The 19,678-nt window shown below is 39.6% G+C and overlaps 1 protein-coding gene across 3 annotated transcripts in view; it reads left to right on the forward strand.

Annotated features, from left to right (window-relative positions):
* LOC117416057 (cGMP-inhibited 3',5'-cyclic phosphodiesterase 3A-like) overlaps positions 1–19,678 on the forward strand; it is a 113,466-nt gene that overhangs the window by 67,497 nt on the left and 26,291 nt on the right. For all 3 annotated transcript variants that reach the window (XM_034027087.3, XM_034027088.3, XM_034027089.3), the window contains one exon: positions 17,503–17,763. In XM_034027087.3, the coding sequence (XP_033882978.2) occupies positions 17,503–17,763 (261 nt within the window). The remainder of the gene's footprint in view (positions 1–17,502; positions 17,764–19,678) is intronic.

Consider the following 19,678-nt stretch of genomic DNA (forward strand, 5'->3'; position numbering starts at 1 on the left):
TGCTGGTAAGTTACATTATAGAGGTCAGTTAGATGAAGAACATGCCAACAGTCAAGTTATATCACCAGCTATAATTGCTGATGATCAAGTTATATCAACAGATATAATTGCTGATGATTTCTAAAGCTCCAGCTGCACTTGGAGCTTTAGAAAGTCCCCCGGATGTGGTGATCGCAACAGAAAATAATAACAAGGATACATTTGTTAATATAACTCTTCTGTTTCACACCCATGCCACGTTGCTCTTTAATGAACCACTAACACATTATAGAAACATATAAAATACTAAGATATTGAACTAGTACCAAATCAGTGAACTTGTGAATCGAATTGCATAATCGGTCGGGTGATGAATTTCTGCTATGAACGATAGCTGTCTGGGGTTGCTAGGTTACCAGTGGCTACCACATTGTGTCAGTCTATTGTGTACAATACCTGTGGTCTAGTAACAGTGCTGTGCTTGAAATGCATCTGAATGGAAGCTCAATAGCACTGAAGAAAAGATCAAAGCTGCATACTCTGAACCCCTGGAACACTTTGATTCCAGTTGCTGTGTGGTTGTGACATTCCTCATGTTGGGAATGCAGTTTTTTTTCATGTTTACCATGTGTATGGCGAAGTGGCAGGCACGAAAACGCAAAGGGAAATACTGTATTAGGGGCCAGATTGTGCTTTTGACTTTTGTTGAAGCCTGGGCTTAATCAATGATGGAGAATTAAGCTGAGGGAAACATGAAGCCACTTTTTCAGGAACAGTGGCTTGAAACCTTGAGAACAGGAGACCTCGTTTGCGGCAGCTTTGCTGTATGGAAGTGTTTGTAATGTCTTGTCAAATCTACAGTATGTTGTCCAAAACTCAGTACGATATAAATCTACGGTCTCATTTAAAGATAAAGTTTTCTAACAAACATTCATTGGCAAGATAACTGAGAATGAATCAGCCCATTTAGACAGGTTTAGCTACAATAGGCTTGATAGTAAGTTTACATTACATGCAGGCTAGTAACCTTCCATATGTGCCCCATTCTTTCATCACCATGTCCACCAAAACAAAGAGAGTTAAAATAATACAGTTCATTCAACGACTTGCACATCAGAGGTGAGACGTATTACACTATATAAAGTAATGACCTGCCATTTGGCATTTTGTAGTTTGTTTTATTGACGGCAGGAAATACCAGTTTTGCAATTTTTACACATACTTCATACTTTGTTTAATAGCCCTGGGAAGAAAAATGTTCCTTGGCAACACGGTCTACAGTAATGATTTTAATGATACTACTTAAGCCTAATATAATGTCTGAATAGTTTTGTTCTAGCGTGAGCAAACCATAAAAAAAAACAACAAAAAAAAAAAAACTTTCCAGCTATATAATCTAAAGGCCTAATTGTTAAACTATATTTCAGTCCTCCTTTTAGTCAAATACACGTTACCGGTCATGATTGCTTGCAGACTTTGGTTCTTGGGTGATTTAAAAATCCCTAATCCCCACAAATGAATTTAGAAATGACTAAGAAAGGTGTAAAATGATATTTGGAGGAGTAATGATGTAGGCTTATTTATTAAGCCGAAGTTGGTGCCCTCAATTGTTAGTCCAAACACTAAGTGTAGCAGGAATGAATTGTGCCCCATTGCAATGCAGGTTTGCAACCCAGCTGGAGCGTCAGGTTAGTGGGGTGCCCAGTGAGTTTGAGAGCACACCCGCAGGGCTGGCCTTGGTCCTCCGTTACAGAGTCTGTCCTGTCCCCTGTCGGTGACATGAGATGAGGACAGGTTAAAAGCTCTAAAACCACGAATGCACATTAGCCCAGCTCCTTTGTACTGTGATTAAGGTCGCTGGTTCGAACTCAGCCTCCGTCCTGTTACACAAGGAGCTAGCTGACATGTGCTGACGAGCTCCTGGCTGTAAAGAGACCAGTGGCTTGGCTTTGGGCTCAGAAGACGCTAACAGATTCGATAGGCCTTTGCTTCAGCAGTTCAACATTCATAAACACAGAATTTGAATTCACTCGTTTTGTTTAGCATTATCAACATTCTTCCTATAAAAAATATTTCTGAAGGAGTTGTTCAGCCTCATAAACTGCACTTTGTTTTTCTCCCCCTTCCACTGATTTCTTGTAAGTTTAATGAGAACTGATTAGCCTGAATCTTCAGGCTGTATCTGTATTCTCATGCATTTGTACTCATGCAGTATTTGTTCATTTTTTGGTCACTGACACTGAGTTACAGGGACTTGCTAAGCCTGATGATTTGAACTGGGTCTGGGAATTAAATTAATGAGGCAGGAAGGCTGAAGCAAAGGTCAACAGAAACATTAAAAAGGCATGTTTTTAAGAAGCAGGAATACTTTTTCTTTTGTTTATTGGATTGCCATGCATTATTGTTCAACTTTCAAATGGAGATCCAGACCTTAAATAGAGGAGACCCGATACTGCAGCTATTCCATGAATGAGGAGAGCCAAATAAGCCACAAGCACCCAAAAGGGTTGAGTGGGTTGTTTACGGCTATCGTCCTGAATGAAATAACCACAGCACTCATATGAATGTTCGTGGACTATTCTGTTTATATAAAAAGGGTAGATCAAGCTCTGCACCTCATAGCTGCTTCCCAACACAGCTTACACTGGAGTAGCACAATTATGCATGGCATTCTGTCATGGAATTGAAAGTAATGCAAGATACATTAAAACAATGTATTAGTAAATACCAAATATTCAATGTAGATCTCTCAACACTTTGTTATGAAAATGTCAGTGTTTGCTGTAGGAGTCCGTATATCACCCATATTTCAGTTTCAAATGGAATGGATGTGTTGGTTTGCCCCAGTGTAGTGCAGTTGTTTTAGAGCTCAGCTGTGAGCTCCAATGGATGTTTCGGGGCTGACCAACTTCAACAGTGACTGCTTGTTTTACAGGATCAAAGCAAAGTTGCAGTGGATCAGATGGTGGGATTTGCCAGCTCTGGCTACCCCCGCAGTCCCGGTGACCCCTTCCAACCACAGATGGCGAGTTTAGCAACATTAAAAAGGCCAGTTTATTTTAGAAATGAGAAGGGGTGACATAAAAGCCAAGCCCCGTTCCCAAAGCATCGGGCGACTGTGTCTAATAAATTCCGCAGGCCCTTCTCAGTAACCTTCGCTGTCTCGTTCTTTTTTCTTACGCCAAGCTCCGAGCTCACAGCACTGCAGATGTAGTCATGCATACTTGAGGGGGGGGTGGGGGGTGGGGGTCACAAAAGGCAGTTTTGTCCCTGAGCAGTTTTATTTTTTCATGTCTGCTGACGTCAAAGAAAATCACCAGATGGCATTTCAATGACTTTACTGAGACAGGAGCCTTTTATTACGAGAGCCACGTGTCCCTATTCATTTCCATTCCCTGAGTGACCAGACTGTAGGCTGCCACTGTTGAGCACCTTAGAGAGGACAGTCAGCCAGCTCTGCATTGGATATTGTTACCTTGAAAGGATCTGTTAAGGACAGCTTGCTACAGCCCTGTGTTAGGTTACAGTGCACCATCAACAAGCAGCCCCTTCAGCACCACCTGACAAGGCTGGGTTTGTTTTCCAAAGCACACAATAGCGTCTGTGATATACCGGGAAGTATGAAGCCAAATATTTGCATGAGGTTTCAACATGAAATAGACAAAACGTTACCAGCAGACAAAGCCACCTCTTCTGCCGTAGAATGAAGCACTTCTGTAGCACATTGTGTTCTGCTAATGGGGCTGACAAAAAAAAATACATGCTTTCCTTATTCCTTGAAAACGCAGACTAGTTTACAGCATGCTGAGAAGTGTGGTTCATACACGGCTCTTTCTTATTCTCTTGGCTTGTTTGTTTGTTTGTGAACTTTACTGTACATCTGTGTTGCTCTGCTGGTACAAGGGGCAATCAATACTGCAGCAGTGTGGAGTAATGGTTAGGGCTCTGGACTCTTGACCGGAGGGTTGTGGGTTCAATCCCCAGTGGGGGACACTGCTGCTGTACCCTTGAGCAAGGTACTTTACCTAGATTGCTCCAGTAAAAACCCAACTGTATAAATGGGTAATTGTATGTAAAATAATGTGATATCTTGTAACAAATGTAAGTCGCCCTGGATAAGGGCGTCTGCTAAGAAATAAATAATAATAATAATAATAATAATAATAATAATAATAATAATAATAATAATAATAATAAGGGCGTCTGCTAAGAAATAATAATAATAATAATAATACTTGTGAAAGTGATTGGTTCTGAATGTGTGAATTGAAAATGTTAATTAACGCTGTGCATTCATGTTGTATAGTATCAGTAATGTCTACCTGGCCTGAGAAGTTGCAATGAAACTATGCAACATTCAATAACAAATAAAAGCGACCTTCAAAAAACTCACAGTGATAAATGCAAAGGATATCTACCACATGACTTGTTACTTCATTCAAACCCACTTGTATCATTTCTCTCCAACTATGGGTCAGCCACAGATTGCACAATATTACACAAAGAACAGACAAATTCTTCTCAGTTACTGGGTATTGTTGATAATTAACATTTTGTTTTGGTCTCTTAATAGCTGGTCAGTACAGTATCCGCTTACAGCTTAAACAAGACCTGGGGATTAAATAAATAAGGCAGGAAGGGAAGCTGATCAACATTTTAATAACAGAAGATGAAATAGGAAAATGCAGTAATCCAATTATGTGTGGTGTATTCAGTTTAAATATCTAAACTGTACTCTGTTCATATATATGGATTTATTTTCATGTTGATGGCGTTTTCTTCATGTTGATGGTGTTCTCATCATGTTGATGGTATTTTCTTCATGCTGATGGTGTTGGTGGTGTTCTCTTCATGTTGGTGGTGTTCTCATCATGTTGATGGTGTTTTCTTCATGCTGATGGTGTTGGTGGTGTTCTTCATGTTGGTGATGTTTTCTTCATGTTGATGGTGTTTTCTTCATGTTGGTGGTGTTATCTTCATGTTGGTGGTGTTATCTTCATGTTGATGGTATTTTCTTCATGCTGATGGTGTTGGTGGTGTTCTCTTCATGTTGATGGTGTTTTCTTCATGTTGGTGGTGTTATCTTCATGTTGATGGTATTTTCTTCATGCTGATGGTGTTGGTGGTGTTCTCTTCATGTTGATGGTGTTCTCATCATGTTGATGGTGTTTTCTTCATGCTGATGGTGTTGATGGTGTTATCTTCATGTTGATGGTGTTTTCTTAATGTTGATGGTGTTTTCTTCATGCTGATGGTGTTATCTTCATGTTGGTGGTGTTTTCTTAATGTTGATGGTGTTTTCTTCATGTTGATGGTATTTTCTTCATGCTGATGGTGTTGATGGTGTTCTCTTCATGTTGGTGGTGTTTTCTTCGTGTTGGTGGTGTTTTCTTCATGTTGATGGTGTTTTCTTCATGTTGATGGTGTTTTCTTCATGTTGATGGTATTTTCTTCATGTTGATGGTGTTTTCTTCATGCTGATGGTGTTGATGGTGTTATCTTCATGCTGATGGCGTTTTCTTCATATTGGTGGTGTTCTCTTCATGTTGATGGTGTTCTCTTCATGTTGGTGGTGTTTTCTTCATGTTGGTGGTGTTTTCTTCATGTTGGTGGTGTTTTCTTCATGTTGGTGGTGTTTTCTTCATGTTGATGGTGTTTTCTTCATGTTGATGGCGTTTTCTTCATATTGGTGGTGTTCTCTTCATGTTGATGGTGTTGATGGTGTTCTCTTCATGTTGGTGGTGTTTTCTTCATGTTGGTGGTGTTTTCTTCATGTTGGTGGTGTTTTCTTCATGTTGATGGTGTTTTCTTCATGTTGATGGTGTTTTCTTCATGTTGGTGGTGTTTTCTTCATGTTGGTGGTGTTTTCTTCATGTTGGTGGTGTTTTCTTCATGTTTATGGTGTTTTCTTCATGCTGATGGTGTTGATGGTGTTCTCTTCATGTAGATGGTGTTTTCTTCATGTTGATGGTGTTCTCTTCATGTTGGTGGTGTTTTCTTCATGTTGGTGGTGTTTTCTTCATGTTGGTGGTGTTTTCTTCATGTTGATGGTATTTTCTTCATGTTGATGGTGTTTTCTTCATGCCGATGGTGTTGATGGTGTTATCTTCATGCTGATGGTGTTTTCTTCATATTGGTGGTGTTCTCTTCATGTTGATGGTGTTCTCTTCATGTTGGTGGTGTTTTTTTCATGTTGGTGGTGTTCTCTTCATGTTGATGGTGTTTTCTTCATGTTGATGGTGTTATCTTCATGCTGATGGTGTTGATGGTGTTCTCTTCATGTTGATGGTGTTTTCTTCATGTTGATGGTGTTATCTTCATGCTGATGGCGTTTTCTTCATATTGGTGGTGTTCTCTTCATGTTGATGGTGTTCTCTTCATGTTGGTGGTGTTTTCTTCATGTTGATGGTGTTCTCATCATGTTGATGGTATTTTCTTCATGCTGATGGTGTTGGTGGTGTTCTTCATGTTGATGGTGTTTTCTTCATGTTGATGGTGTTCTCTTCATGTTGGTGGTGTTCTCTTCATGTTGATGGTGTTTTCTTCCGGTGTTGCACTGTGCAGGGAGTGTTCTTTGTTTATTCACAATTTTGAACGTGCCATTGGGAATGACAGCGGATTTGTTCTGACAAAACAATTTAAAAGTTTGAACCTGTTTTCTAAGGACAGTGCTTCGTGAAAGTAGGATGTTTAAATTAAGAAGCGAGCCAAAGTGTTTTTTTTTTTAACTTTAAAAGCAAGTGATGACCCCATATAAATCATCACAATGCTTCCAATAGATAGTACAGTTAGCTTCCTTGCTTATTCTTCCAATCAAAACCAAGATCAAACTCAAGTTCTGGGATCAATCAGAACCGTACGAGCATTCAGGGTCAGAACAGCCTCGTCTCTTTCATATTTTTTCTTATGTTCATTATCAAATTAATGTAAACATGACAACAGTAACTAAAGTATAGTTACATAGAATGTAAATCCTGCTCCCTGATTGGCTGCATTGCATTCCATGATTTATCTTGCAGAATAAAGCATTTTATACCAGGCCCATAATCGCTTAACATGGTACAAATGGGTTAGAACTTCAAAATGTAATTCAGATATAGAAATATGTCTCTTAAAGTATCCTACCTAGATTAATGAAAGTGACAGCATCTACCCAAAGATCAGAACTATCTGATGAGTTGCTAAAAGTTTCCTAGGGTTTGTGATGGCCATGTTGCTGTGACTATTGGAACAATGTGCTGTTTTTGGAAGTGGCGTTGTGAATAACAGAACCACAGATGGCTTTGTACTGCTGCCCCTGTTGCTGCTGCTTTCAGATAGATTGGCTAATGCAGGCTATCCAAGCGTTAGGCTGTGAACACACAAGACTTTATTATGCTACGAATATTCAGGCTGAAATCATGTATCTTTGTTTAGCTTATATTTTATTATAGGATTTCAACACTCAACCACAAACTGTTTTGACTGAAAAAAAACCTTTGTTTTTTTAAAAATATATAATGCCATTCTTCTCTGCTCTATTATAATTACTTTTTATTTTGAGATATAAATGGCATTAATGACACCCTTGGATACATGGCTTTCTCTGCCTCTGTGTCTCTCTCTAAAGAGACTGTGTCTGTGAAGTGTCTTTGAAGCTACCTAGCTGGATGAAAATTAATGACAATTAATCAGAACATGGAAATTAAAAAAACAAATAAGTACAGTAAGTACATCAAAGTGAAAAATGGAGGAAATATATATTATATATATATAATTTGTTTTTTTAGCAGACACCTTCATCCAAGGCAACTTACAGAGACTAGGTTGTGTGAACTATGCATCAGCTGCAGAGTCACTTACAGCAGGGGTTCCCAAACTGTGGTCCGCGGCCAAAAGGTGGGCCACGGGAGCAATGACATTCTATGTATTTTTTTCTATTAATAGCAAAAAGCAGGCGCTGGTGGCAGCTGTAAATATAGAAAGATAAATTATAGAAAGGGAGGCTTGGCGGACTGTCAATCAAAGCAGAAATTCACAAATCAGAGCTAACAGATTGCCTACCTGTAGGCGTGATGTAAAGCGAGAGCTCTGACAATAGGGCAGTGTCAAGGTCATGTGATCGCTCTGCTGGCAGATGTCATGTCGAATCCGCTACCAAAGAATACGTTTTACAAAATATAAAGAACAAAAAAAGCAGCAACTGGAGTTTGAATGGGTTTTTTCTTTAGCAGAAATGTTTTCATACTAACTTTTGTACTTGATAACATTCATTTAAAAATTCAATTGATGAATACATTTTTGTGACTAGCTATTAACATTTAAAATATTGAGTACTTTGACATCATGTTTCAGTAGTAACTAAATCGAGTTATCATTCAAACTCATAAATCTTGTTACATACCGGTAATTGATTTATGAAATTGTTTGGATATACTGCTATTTTATTAATTACTGGCTCGTTGACAATTAATTACTGGCTCGTTGTTGTCTTAAAATAACGCTAGAATATGTTTTATTCAGTAATAATAATAATAATAATAATAATAATAATAATAATAATAATAATAATAATAATAATAATAATAAACATTTTTTGACTGATTTCAAATTACAGTGCAGATTTATTTTCATAAGTTTTCTTTAAGTGGCACAGCTGCGCTCCGATTATTTTTTTTTGGGGGGGGGGGGGGGTGTTGCAAACCAACTGAATGTCATTTTGCAAGTTGTATTTAGTTGCACAGAGTATTGGCGAAAAAAGTAACTTGTGCAAGGCTCTCGTTTCCCTCTGTATTGTGCACATTTGTCTTTTTTGTGCATGACAGTTCAACATGAAAGGTAATGGTTGGATGTTTTAGTTACAGTGTTCAGAAATCAGGATTTAAGAGTTATGTTTTTGTGCACGTTGTACTGTTTTTACTCAAAAGTGATTCCTGTTCACGTATTTATGAATGGGAATAATAAGAGACATGCACTTCTTTCTTGTTTGATGACCAAGAAAAATAACTGCATTTCTAAAATTTTCAATTATACAAAGCTGCCTAATTTAAAGGTTTGATAAAAAATGTCTGTTTTAGTTTTTGCAATTTATTTTATTTACTAAAATTAAAATGTTTCAATTTTTTATTTTCACTCAGTTCATATTCTATGTGATTTCCATCTTTCTATTTATTCAAATGAATAAAGGACAGTTTAGATTAGGTTTATTTATAATGTTACAGGTTTAAACAGGTTTTTAATTTGACATTTTCCCCAAGGAGTGCTAATAGTGGGCTGCAGTGCCTAATTCAGTTGAACAGGTGGGCCTCAGGTAAAAAAAGTTGGGGAACCCCTGACTTACAACAACATCTCACCTGAAAGACAGAGCACAAGGAAGTTTAGTGACTTGCTCAGGGTCACACAGTGAGTGAGCTGGGATTTGAACCAGGGACCTACTGGTTACAAGCCCCTTTTCACCTGAAAAAAGAAACAAGGACCAGGGGTCACAAATGGAGATTAGATAAATGGGGCATTCAGAACAGAAAATAGGAGGCACTTTTTTACACAGAGAATTGTGAGGGTCTGGAACCAACTCCCCAGTAATGTTGTTGAAGCTGACACCCTGGGATCCTTCAATAAGCTGCTTGATGAGATTCTGGGATCAATAAGCTACTAACAACCAAACAAGCAAGATAGGCTGAATGGCCTCCTCTTGTTTGTAAACTTTCTTATGTGGAAGGATGGTGGGCAATTCACTGACACACATGGGAGACAGAAGGTTTATTTGAAAACACCACACTGGTGCCCAGTTTTATTATTTTAGAAATTAGAAATTTTAGCCCGCAGAGGGCGCTGTTGTCCATGGCCTGAGTACCGGCAACAGTAAACAGGACCGCAGGAATACCAATACTGGTAAACAGATAAAAGCTGGTGCACTCACAGGTGCTCAAAATAATAATGAAAATAAAAGGTGAAATGAAAAGTGAAAATAAAACACAGTAATAAAACTACAAAATGAAGGTGCTGCTTACGCAGTGCCCCCACTGCCGCTAAGCCGGTCAGCTCGGGATCTCCGTCCTACACTGTTATGCACTATACACTGGGGTGGCCAAGGTTCCCCTGTCATTACACACGTCCCCTTGGGTACGGAACAATAGATTTTAATAAATGATTTATTTATTGCTGGCTGTCTTCGTCAGTCGTGCTTGCTGCTGCCCCCTTCCTGCAGTACCATGCATGCGCCAGATAGTCAGCACAGATCTCCCCGTTACAGACGACGACTCTGCTTTCCAAGCCTCGAGTTCAATCAAGAGACAACATTGCAATCGGTTGAATGACATTCTGAAAACAATCCGGACTGTAGTGTGATCACACTATACTTCTTGCATAGGTGAGGTGGTTGCTTAGCTTTTACACTAGTACAGTCCTCACTGTTTCATAATTGTTGAGTTGGTTAATTCATGGTTTAGGCCACACTGACAGTAAATTGCACAAGCACTATATTTTACTGTATATGGGTCCCACACTAAGTCCCAGTTTTAAGTATTTTGTGGTTTATTTATTACAGTGTATAGGTGAGACAATTCCTGTAACTGAGCAGTCAGGATCTGTTTTCATTGGATTTTGTTTTAACTGAAAAGAAGGACTATAAGTTCATGCACTCTTAGGAGCAAATGTGGAGCTAAAACCTATTAGATTTCACCCACATACTGTTAATAGCTCCCTATTGGCTCTCTTTATAACATTACCTTGCATTTTTTTCCCCAAAACTCTTTCCTCGGTAAAAGGGTAATTTAATTTTCATCACAACAAGGAATTGCTGTGGGCTACACTGCGGATCTGAGTGGAGCTGCAAACTGTGGATCAATGGGAGTCTAAATCAGATTTTCTGACCCCCAATTAATGACCCATTAGCTGCATGACTTGGTAAATGCATAGTATAACTATGGGAAAAGCACTGTAAAACTGCAAAAACACTGTGGTTAACCTTTATCAGGGATCCTCGAGGTGTTAATACATACACTGTAGCTGGAAGTGATCCCACACCCAGTTAATAAAGTTTGGGAACTCTGCTGTACAGGGTTAAGAATGAACAACATGGAAAATCATGTTGATCCACTTCACTTATGCCAGAAAACCTAATGAGCTGTCAGAGTAGCTAATTTAGTTAAAACATAATCCTGTACCACCCTAAAATCTAATTATAATTTATGAAATTACAAACTATAGAAAAACATTCCTGGGAGATCTGCTTCAAAGTCCAGTTATTTCTTAAAATAATATACAGTGTTTTAAAACTTTTTTTAAGGAAACTTTGCTAAATGTGTATATTTAAGAAGTGAAATCGAAATGGTAATGTCATCCAATCTTCAGGAATGTGCTCTTTATTCCCATTCCTGGAAGCTACACCTTTTTTCCATGCCCGCTGCATATTTTCGGCGCTTCTAATACCAGATCAAATCGACAATCGAATTGCTAGTATCAATGTACCAAGTATCCAGGATTTCTATCTTCCCTCAATCCATTACGTCCCCGCTGTGCACCAGAGTTCACCTCCTCCTCTTATCCTGCTCCCCTGCCCATGGCTTCCCTACGGTCAGCCTCTCCACTTACCTGCAAGCTAATTTATGGGCAGGGGTATCTACACAGGTGAGGCCAAAGGCCAAAGAATAAAGTGTAAAATATGTATAATATAGTAGTGTTGTCTAGTCCATGTTGTAACAAATAATAAGAACATAAGAACATAAGAAAGTTTACAAACGAAAGGAGGCCATTCAGCCCATCTTGCTCATTTGGTTGTTAGTAGCTTATTGATCCCAGAATCTCATCAAGCAGCTTCTTGAAGGATCCCAGGGTGTCAGCTTCAACAACATTACTGGGGAATTGGTTCCAGACCCTCACAATTCTCTGTGTAAAAAAGTGCCTCCTATTTTCTGTTCTAAATGCTCCTTTATCTAATCTCCATTTGTGATCCCTGTTCCTTGTTTCTTTTTTCAGGTCAAAAAAGTCCCCTGGGTCGCCATTGTCTGTACCTTTTAGGATTTTGAATGTTTGAATCAGATTGCCGCGTAGTCTTCTATGTTCAAGACCGAATAGATTCAATTATTTTAGCCTGTCTGCATATGACATGCCTTTTAAACCCGGGATAATTCTGGTTGCTCTTCTTTGCACTCTTTCTAGAGCAGCAATATCCTTTTTGTAACGAGGTGTCCAGAACTGATCACAATATTCTAGGTGAGGTCTTACTAATGCATTGTAAAGTTTAAACATTACTTCCCTTGATTTAAATTCAGCACTTCTCACAATATATCCGAGCATCTTGTTGACCTTTTTTATAGCCTCCCCACATTGTCTAGATTCAGTATCTCCCATAAGATATTTATAATGCACATTTTTATTGCCTGCATGCAATACTTTACACTTTTCTCTATTAAATTTCATTTGCCATGTGTCTGCCCAATTCTGAATGCTGTCTAGATCATTTTGAATGACCTTTGCTGCTGCAAAAGTGTTTGCCACTCCTCCTATTTTTGTGTCGTCTGCAAATTTAACAAGTTTGCTTACTACCAGAATCTAAATCATTAATGTAGATTAGGAATAGCCTAATACTGATCCCTGTGGTACACCACTGTTTACCTCGCTCCATTTTGAGGTTTCTCCTCTAATCAGTACTTTCTGTTTTCTACATGTTAACCACTCCCTAATCCATGTGCATGCATTTCCTTGAATCCCTACTGCGTTCAGTTTGAGAATTAATCTTTTATGCGGGACTTTGTCAAAAGCTTTCTGGAAATCTAAATAAACCATGCAAGGAAATTATCCATTGTCAACGTTGCATCCTCAAAAAAATCAAGCAGGTTAGTTAGACACAATCTCCCTTTCCTAAAACCATGCTGACTGTCTCCCAGGATAATGTTACCATATAGGTAATTTTCCATTTTAGATCTTATTATAGTTTCCATATAATAGAAGTCAGGCTTATTGGTCTGTAGTTACCTGGTTCGATTTTGTCTCCCTTTTTGTGGATCGGTATTACGTTTGCAATTTTCCAGTCTGTCGGTACAACCCCTGTGTCAAGAGACTGTTGCATGATCTTGGTTAGCGGTTTGTAAATAACTTCTTTCATTTCTTTGAGTACTATTGGGAGGATCTCATCCGGCCCAGGGGATTTGTTTATTTTAAGAGCTCCTAGTCCCTTTAACACTTCTGCCTCTGTTATGCTAATCTGTCACATACGTTTCCTGACTGAACTAGCATTCTTTGTATTGAACGCTCATTAGGTGTCTGCCATCAGACGCTGGGCAGAAGCAAATTCCATGAGTCTATATTACAAACTCTCACAGTCGGAGTCCCAGTTCAGACCGTGTTGATATCGATCTGCTGCTGATGGAAACAAACAGAATGAGTTTCAAATCGCTCTCAACTCCAAAGAGTGAAAGAAGTCTATCAGGCTAATATGTTGATATGCTTTAATTTATAACGTGAAAGTCTTGCCGAATAACGCTGATCTGAACACGTTGAAACGCTGATCTGATCAGTTTCATAAAGTGACTTTTAGAAGTCTGTGCTACAATTATCAATGCTACAAGTTTGCAATATTACGTTAGCAAGATAAGCTACAAATTACACACTAGTAAGAATTTACCCCTTTCCACATTTAATTTCACCTGTGAAGACATGTGTAACTCTGTAATAGGAATAATTATTCTTAACAAAACATCAAAGGACATCTGCACCAGAAATTAATGTGCTTGCACGCATGCTGTGACTAACTGAAGGCTCGGTTGCCAGTGTCAATAGCTTCATTCAGAACTTATAATAAAGTTGTATGGGGGGGTCAGATAACGTCCTTTAGTGAAAGAATGTATTTATAATGTTCTGGCGTTGGCCAACAAGAACAGCCTGGTAGACATTACGTCATTATTGGTACCTTTTCCTTCAGATTTAGAAAGGGGTTTGAAGTGCTTTTGTTTTTATAAACCAGGGTCCAATTTTCAAAGCAATTGAATTACACAGGGAAAAAAATAGGGAATTGCTCATTCTTTATGCAACAGCCACATCAACTAATTCCCTGGCTGTTCTCAAAACAAAACACAGCATGAAACCCTCTTGTGGGTAAGAGGGTTTCATAATGCAGTCATCGTGTCCACTTTAAAATTGAAAGCCCTGTGTATAGTATGTAAACAAATGAAAAGCGTATGTTAACCATACAAGGGCATTCCAATGCTTCCTCATGTTGGCACTGCCACAGGTATTGGTACATAAATGATATGCTGGAACATCTTTAGAGTGCGTTTCGCAATATGAAGGCTGCATTAACAATGAACTTGTTAGACACATTGCAGGCACTGGAGGGATTTTATTTACATCCTGTTTTGTTTGCTGCAATGGAATAGATGGTGCGTTCCGAGACCAAAGGAGGACGCCCAGCATGTTACATGCTTATCCCAGTATACCATGGCAAAGGCATAGCAAGGTGTTGGAAAGGATAGTGAACTCTTGGTAAAACACAGAGAAACAATACATAGGGAAGCATAGGTGTGTGCAGAGTACTCGGACAGTAAAAGTGTATTTTACGATTTATGATGAATAATGCATGAGTGAACACTGCAGATACAGATTGCCAATAAAGTACTGATCAAAATGCTAGGTAAATGCATATGACAGCACTGAATGACATTTTTTGGCTCTTTGGGTTTTAGATCCAACAATGTCATCCAAATGAGGATGAGTTACGAGTGATGTTTTCACCCCTAGTATAGTCAGGGGAAATTGCTCTGCATCCCTATACACTTACCAGCATGCTAATTACTCTTTAAAAAACAATACATCAAGAAAACAGGTATCAGTTCCTCTCTTTGTCTTTAAATGGTTTTTCTCCATTTTATTTCAGTTTTGTTGTTCTGTTCTTTGTTCTGTAGTGTGTGGTGCGTCTGGAGCACTTATAAAAGTATAAGACTTCTTGCCAAGAAACAATTTGTTTGGCAAAATTACTGCGAAATCAGTCAGCAATCTGGCACTTTCAAACCCTGCTGAAAGCTTGTTCTGTACATTTGATTTTTATTAAGCTTTCATCTGCAAAGTAAAACACTGCATATTAGCACCACTAAACGACTTCTCTTTCACCAGATACAGCACCTAGCACCTTGAGATGCGTTTTCAGTGTATGTTGTTTTTCATTAAGAATGCTTGCTCTTGGTTACGTGAATGAAAGTAACTTGGTAGGATGTGCTTCAATCCAGCACCCCGATTTGCTACATAAAATTGACGTCTCCTGTGTTAAATCATGGCAGGATCAAAGCCTGCTTTCCAATGGAAATGTTCACTGCAGATCTGCGTTGCGTTATTGAATCGCCAGGCTTTGTCCTAACATGACATTGTGATTTCAGGACAGAGGGTAAGCAATGGACAGATGCCATGGCAGATGCTAGTTGCCTCACAAACCCAGAGGATCTGCCAGGGGCTTCATAGCAGGAAAGGGTGCATTCAAGACATTTCATGAACTACTTATGAGCGTGAGTCAGAATTTGGGAAGTCTCAGTCCTTAAAGGTGTACATGCTAGCATTTTAAAACAATGTTTCTACCATTGGATAAAGTGTTTACATGAATTGCATTGCTTTACTTGTTGTCCGTGTTGCAGCACTATATATATATATATATATATATGTTTGCCATAATTCTCATTATTTTAATATAAATCATCTGTAGGACGGTCACAAATAATTAAAAAAAAATTTGATTTATGACCCATGATGTGTGAATAGAAATATCAAAACAGTATATTGCTGCAATTCATACAACACAGGATACAACATATGGCTGCTAAAATAATGTGTTTGTTGTAAAAACTACAGGTTGTTTAGGAACAGTTGGTTCCCCGCTCCTCCTCTGGCTATGCTGGCCTGTGACTTCATGAATCCGATTGGTTCATCAGTCCAACCTTTCTGGAATTTTACAATGACATCATTGATTTGCACATATGCAGAGGCAGACACTGCAATAGAAAGAATGCAAGTCAAAAATTGGAGAGTTTATTATACAGATTAACTAATCAAACTGAGAACTCAGCAGCCACAACCGTCTCCACTGTACACAAAGCACGTGCATGAGAGGCAGGCTGAACAATGCGTAGGACCGTTCTCACTCCCTCACTCCTTTCCAAATCGCTGTATAGCTGAAGGTATGGTTTCAAAGTGTAATTCAAGCATGCCACACTCCTCGCTGGAAGTCTTTAGAGTAAAGAGTCAATGGTTTCAACTCCAGCTTCAATGTATGAGGATATTTTATGCGTAGTGGTTTGGGTGGTTCAGGGAATGCCATCAGTTTTATCAAAGACCAGGTGGAGGCAGGGCTCTCAGTCTAGGCATATGCTTGATGTGCATTAGCAAAATGCCTGTGTTGTCAACGTTCCCTTTTAAATGAGTAAGCGCACAGCTCGATCTTTGTTAGACAGTGGAAATGCATTACCGAGAGCCTGAGGCTGAAACAGAATGCACTGGGACCCAGAGAGCCTTGAAACCAAGCTCTCTATCTATCTATAGGGACCCTGAGTAGCCTATGGCTATTATAGGTTATACATCTAATTTAGTTAAACTCTCCATGTAAAAAATAAATAAGTAAATGCCAAAGATAAAGGGTATACTCATAATAAACAGTCTACACCATTGAAACTCAGTAATTGAATTTGGTGTTTGGGTTAATGTCACAAAGTTATTGCAAAGCCTTGGCACATAGGGTTCTTCAGACAAGAGAGCAAAAGAACCTGGAGCCTGTGAGAATGGTTGCAAACTTGAAGCTACCTTATCTTTTCTCTTTTTGAGTAGAAGTACACACGTTAACACTTTTCGACACATTGCACATCTCTAGCAACAACCCTTTTCCTCTACTCTTGAACCTAGCTGTGTTTTTGGAAGTGTGTCTTGTTACCCATTGCAGTTGTGGTCTAGGATGCTCTGACTAATCAGATGCCTACTACGACTATTACTTCTAGTGGCAATAAGATTAATTGCTTGCTGTGGTTTAAGGCTTTAGAAAAATAGTATGACCTCATGCTGTGGTTCCTAAACTTTGGTCCATGGTGCCCCTTACTGAGCTATGGAGATGGACTGGATGAACTGAATCTATTTAGCCTTGAACAAAGAAGGATTTTGGGGGGGGGGGGGGCATGATTGAAGTCTTTAAAATCTTAAAAGGAGTTGATGTAGTTAACCCTGACCAATGCTTTAAGCACCATACAAAAAACAGGACCCGAGGACATTAAGTGGAGACAGACTTAGGACAGAGGGAAGGAGACACTTCTTCACACAGAGAGTGGTAAGGGTATGGAAGATCCAGATTCACAAAGTTTTGAGAGCAATCACTACTAGGAACCGGAGGAGCATAGATGGGTTGAATGGCCTCCTTTGGATCGTAACATTTTCTGTTCTCACTTTTATTATGAATTAGTCATTTAGCAGATGCTTTTATCCAAAGCAACTTACAGAGACTTGGGGGTGAACTAAACCATTTTCGTGTACCAATCCCACAGTGGCGTAAAGGTCTGTCTTCCCCTCTCTCTGGCACAGTACTCTGGAACCACAGTCACGGTGGACATCGCTGTCATGGGGGAGGCTCACGGGCTCATCACAGACCTGCTGGCAGACCCCTCGCTCCCTCCCAACACCTGCTCCTCCCTGAGAGCCGTCAGCAACCTGCTGAGCACACAGCTCACTTTCCAGCCTGTCCACCGGCCCCGCATCAACCCGTTGGGGTCCTTCAACGAGAACTACACCTGCTCCGACTCCGAAGAGGGGCCTGAGCGCGGCGATAAGCTGGCCATCCCCAAGGTAGGAGGCTTTGACTCTTGCTGGTCTGAAGGGTCTGTAAAGGTCACAGGGCTCAGTTATCACTTTTAAAACACATGCTGGTCTAAAGACTGTACCGTTTTCTACAGGGCTCAGTTATCACTGTTAAAACACATGCGGGTCTGAAGAGTGTACAGTTTACAGGGCTCAGTGATCACTGTTGAAACACACACTGGTCTGAAGACTGTACAGGCTACTGGGCTCAGGATCACTGTGAAATGCTGTGCTGTTTGTGATCAGCCTTGTATCGAGAATGCAAGTACAGTGGAATGGCATTGTGGGGTGAATTGGAGTCATGACCATACCGCCTTAGTTGAGGGAACACTGTACTAAAAAAAACTGCTGTACATTTACCTCACATCTTACTTTCACCTTTATTTTCATTTTACTTTTCTTTACTCTTCTCTCTGTTTCTCCGGTAATTTCACAACATTACCATAACCAGGTGACAATAACAGACCACCTCACTGGTGAAAACTGCAGATCGAATTCCAAAAGATCTGATTAAGAGTATTTACCAAGGCTGGAGCCAATACCAAGCCGATAACATACACTAACACTACCAAAATAACCAACACCTGGAGCCAATACCAACCCGATAACCAACACTATATTACAACATATTGAGAAAGGCTTTTGGAATGGGACATTAGGCCTGCAGAGGTGTGAGTGTCTTACAATTGGGTGTTTTAAAGAAAAAATCTACTGATTACGGGTAGCATGTTTTTATCTTACTTAAGCATGCAAAGAAGAAACCAGGGCAAAGCAGACCCAAAATAAAGGGCTGCAGTCTTGACGCAATTCATATTCGAAAAAAATTATGCCAGCTGGAATAATGTGAGCTGCAAACTGCATCTGTACAATAAAGACTCATTTCAGATTTCAATCAACTCTAGTACTGTCAAATCTGAAGTGACCAGTCACCCTTATGCTGGGATTAAATTTGCATTATGCCGCCTCTATGCTTATCGTGACTTTAAAGCAGTATCAAATAATAAAACTGTGATCTATAAAATTGCAGTTATATTCTGCTAAAACCGATCACTTGACCCAAAAAATCCTGTGCATAATAAAGATCACAAGTCTTGCTTTATTAGAGTTTTTTGGCATTATTAAAAATGCACATAGAGGTAGAGCACACTGTTTCTGTTAGCTGCAGGGAAGATGATAGGAATGGAAAGTGGGCTGTATTCTCAAGCAGGCTGTACAGGGAACACGGATGAGCTGTTTTCATACAGACAATGCTTTTAAAAACAATGCTAAAGATTAATTGCACTGTATTTAGAGGGGCAATCAGCATCCAGTTAGCATCCTAATGGAATATCAGACAGGTATTAATCAGTGGTTCAAAATCAATCAAAATTCTAAAGATCTTCTCAAAAGCCTTCCAATCCACCTTCCAATCCACCCAGCTTCCATAACAAACGAAGGCAGAGCATTCCATAATTTCAGCGCTGACAAGAACACGGTGTGATGGATCAGCGCGTCCGTGCATATTATTATACACGGTGTGATGGATCAGCGCGTCCGTGCATATTATTATACACGGTGTGATGGATCAGCGCGTCCGTGCATATTATTATACACGGTGTGATGGATCAGCGCGTCCGTGCATATTATTATACACGGTGTGATGGATCAGCGCGTCCGTGCATATTATTATACACGGTGTGATGGATCAGCGCGTCCGTGCATATTATTATACACGGTGTGATGGATCAGCGCGCCCGTGCATATTATTATACACGGTGTGATGGATCAGCGCGTCCGTGCATATTATTATACACGGTGTGATGGATCAGCGCGCCCGTGCATATTATTATACACGGTGTTATGGATCAGCGCGCCCGTGCATATTATTATACACGGTGTGATGGATCAGCGCGCCCGTGCATAT

The sequence above is a fragment of the Acipenser ruthenus genome, chromosome 7, assembly GCF_902713425.1.
Source record: "Acipenser ruthenus chromosome 7, fAciRut3.2 maternal haplotype, whole genome shotgun sequence".
NCBI lineage: Eukaryota > Metazoa > Chordata > Actinopteri > Acipenseriformes > Acipenseridae > Acipenser > Acipenser ruthenus.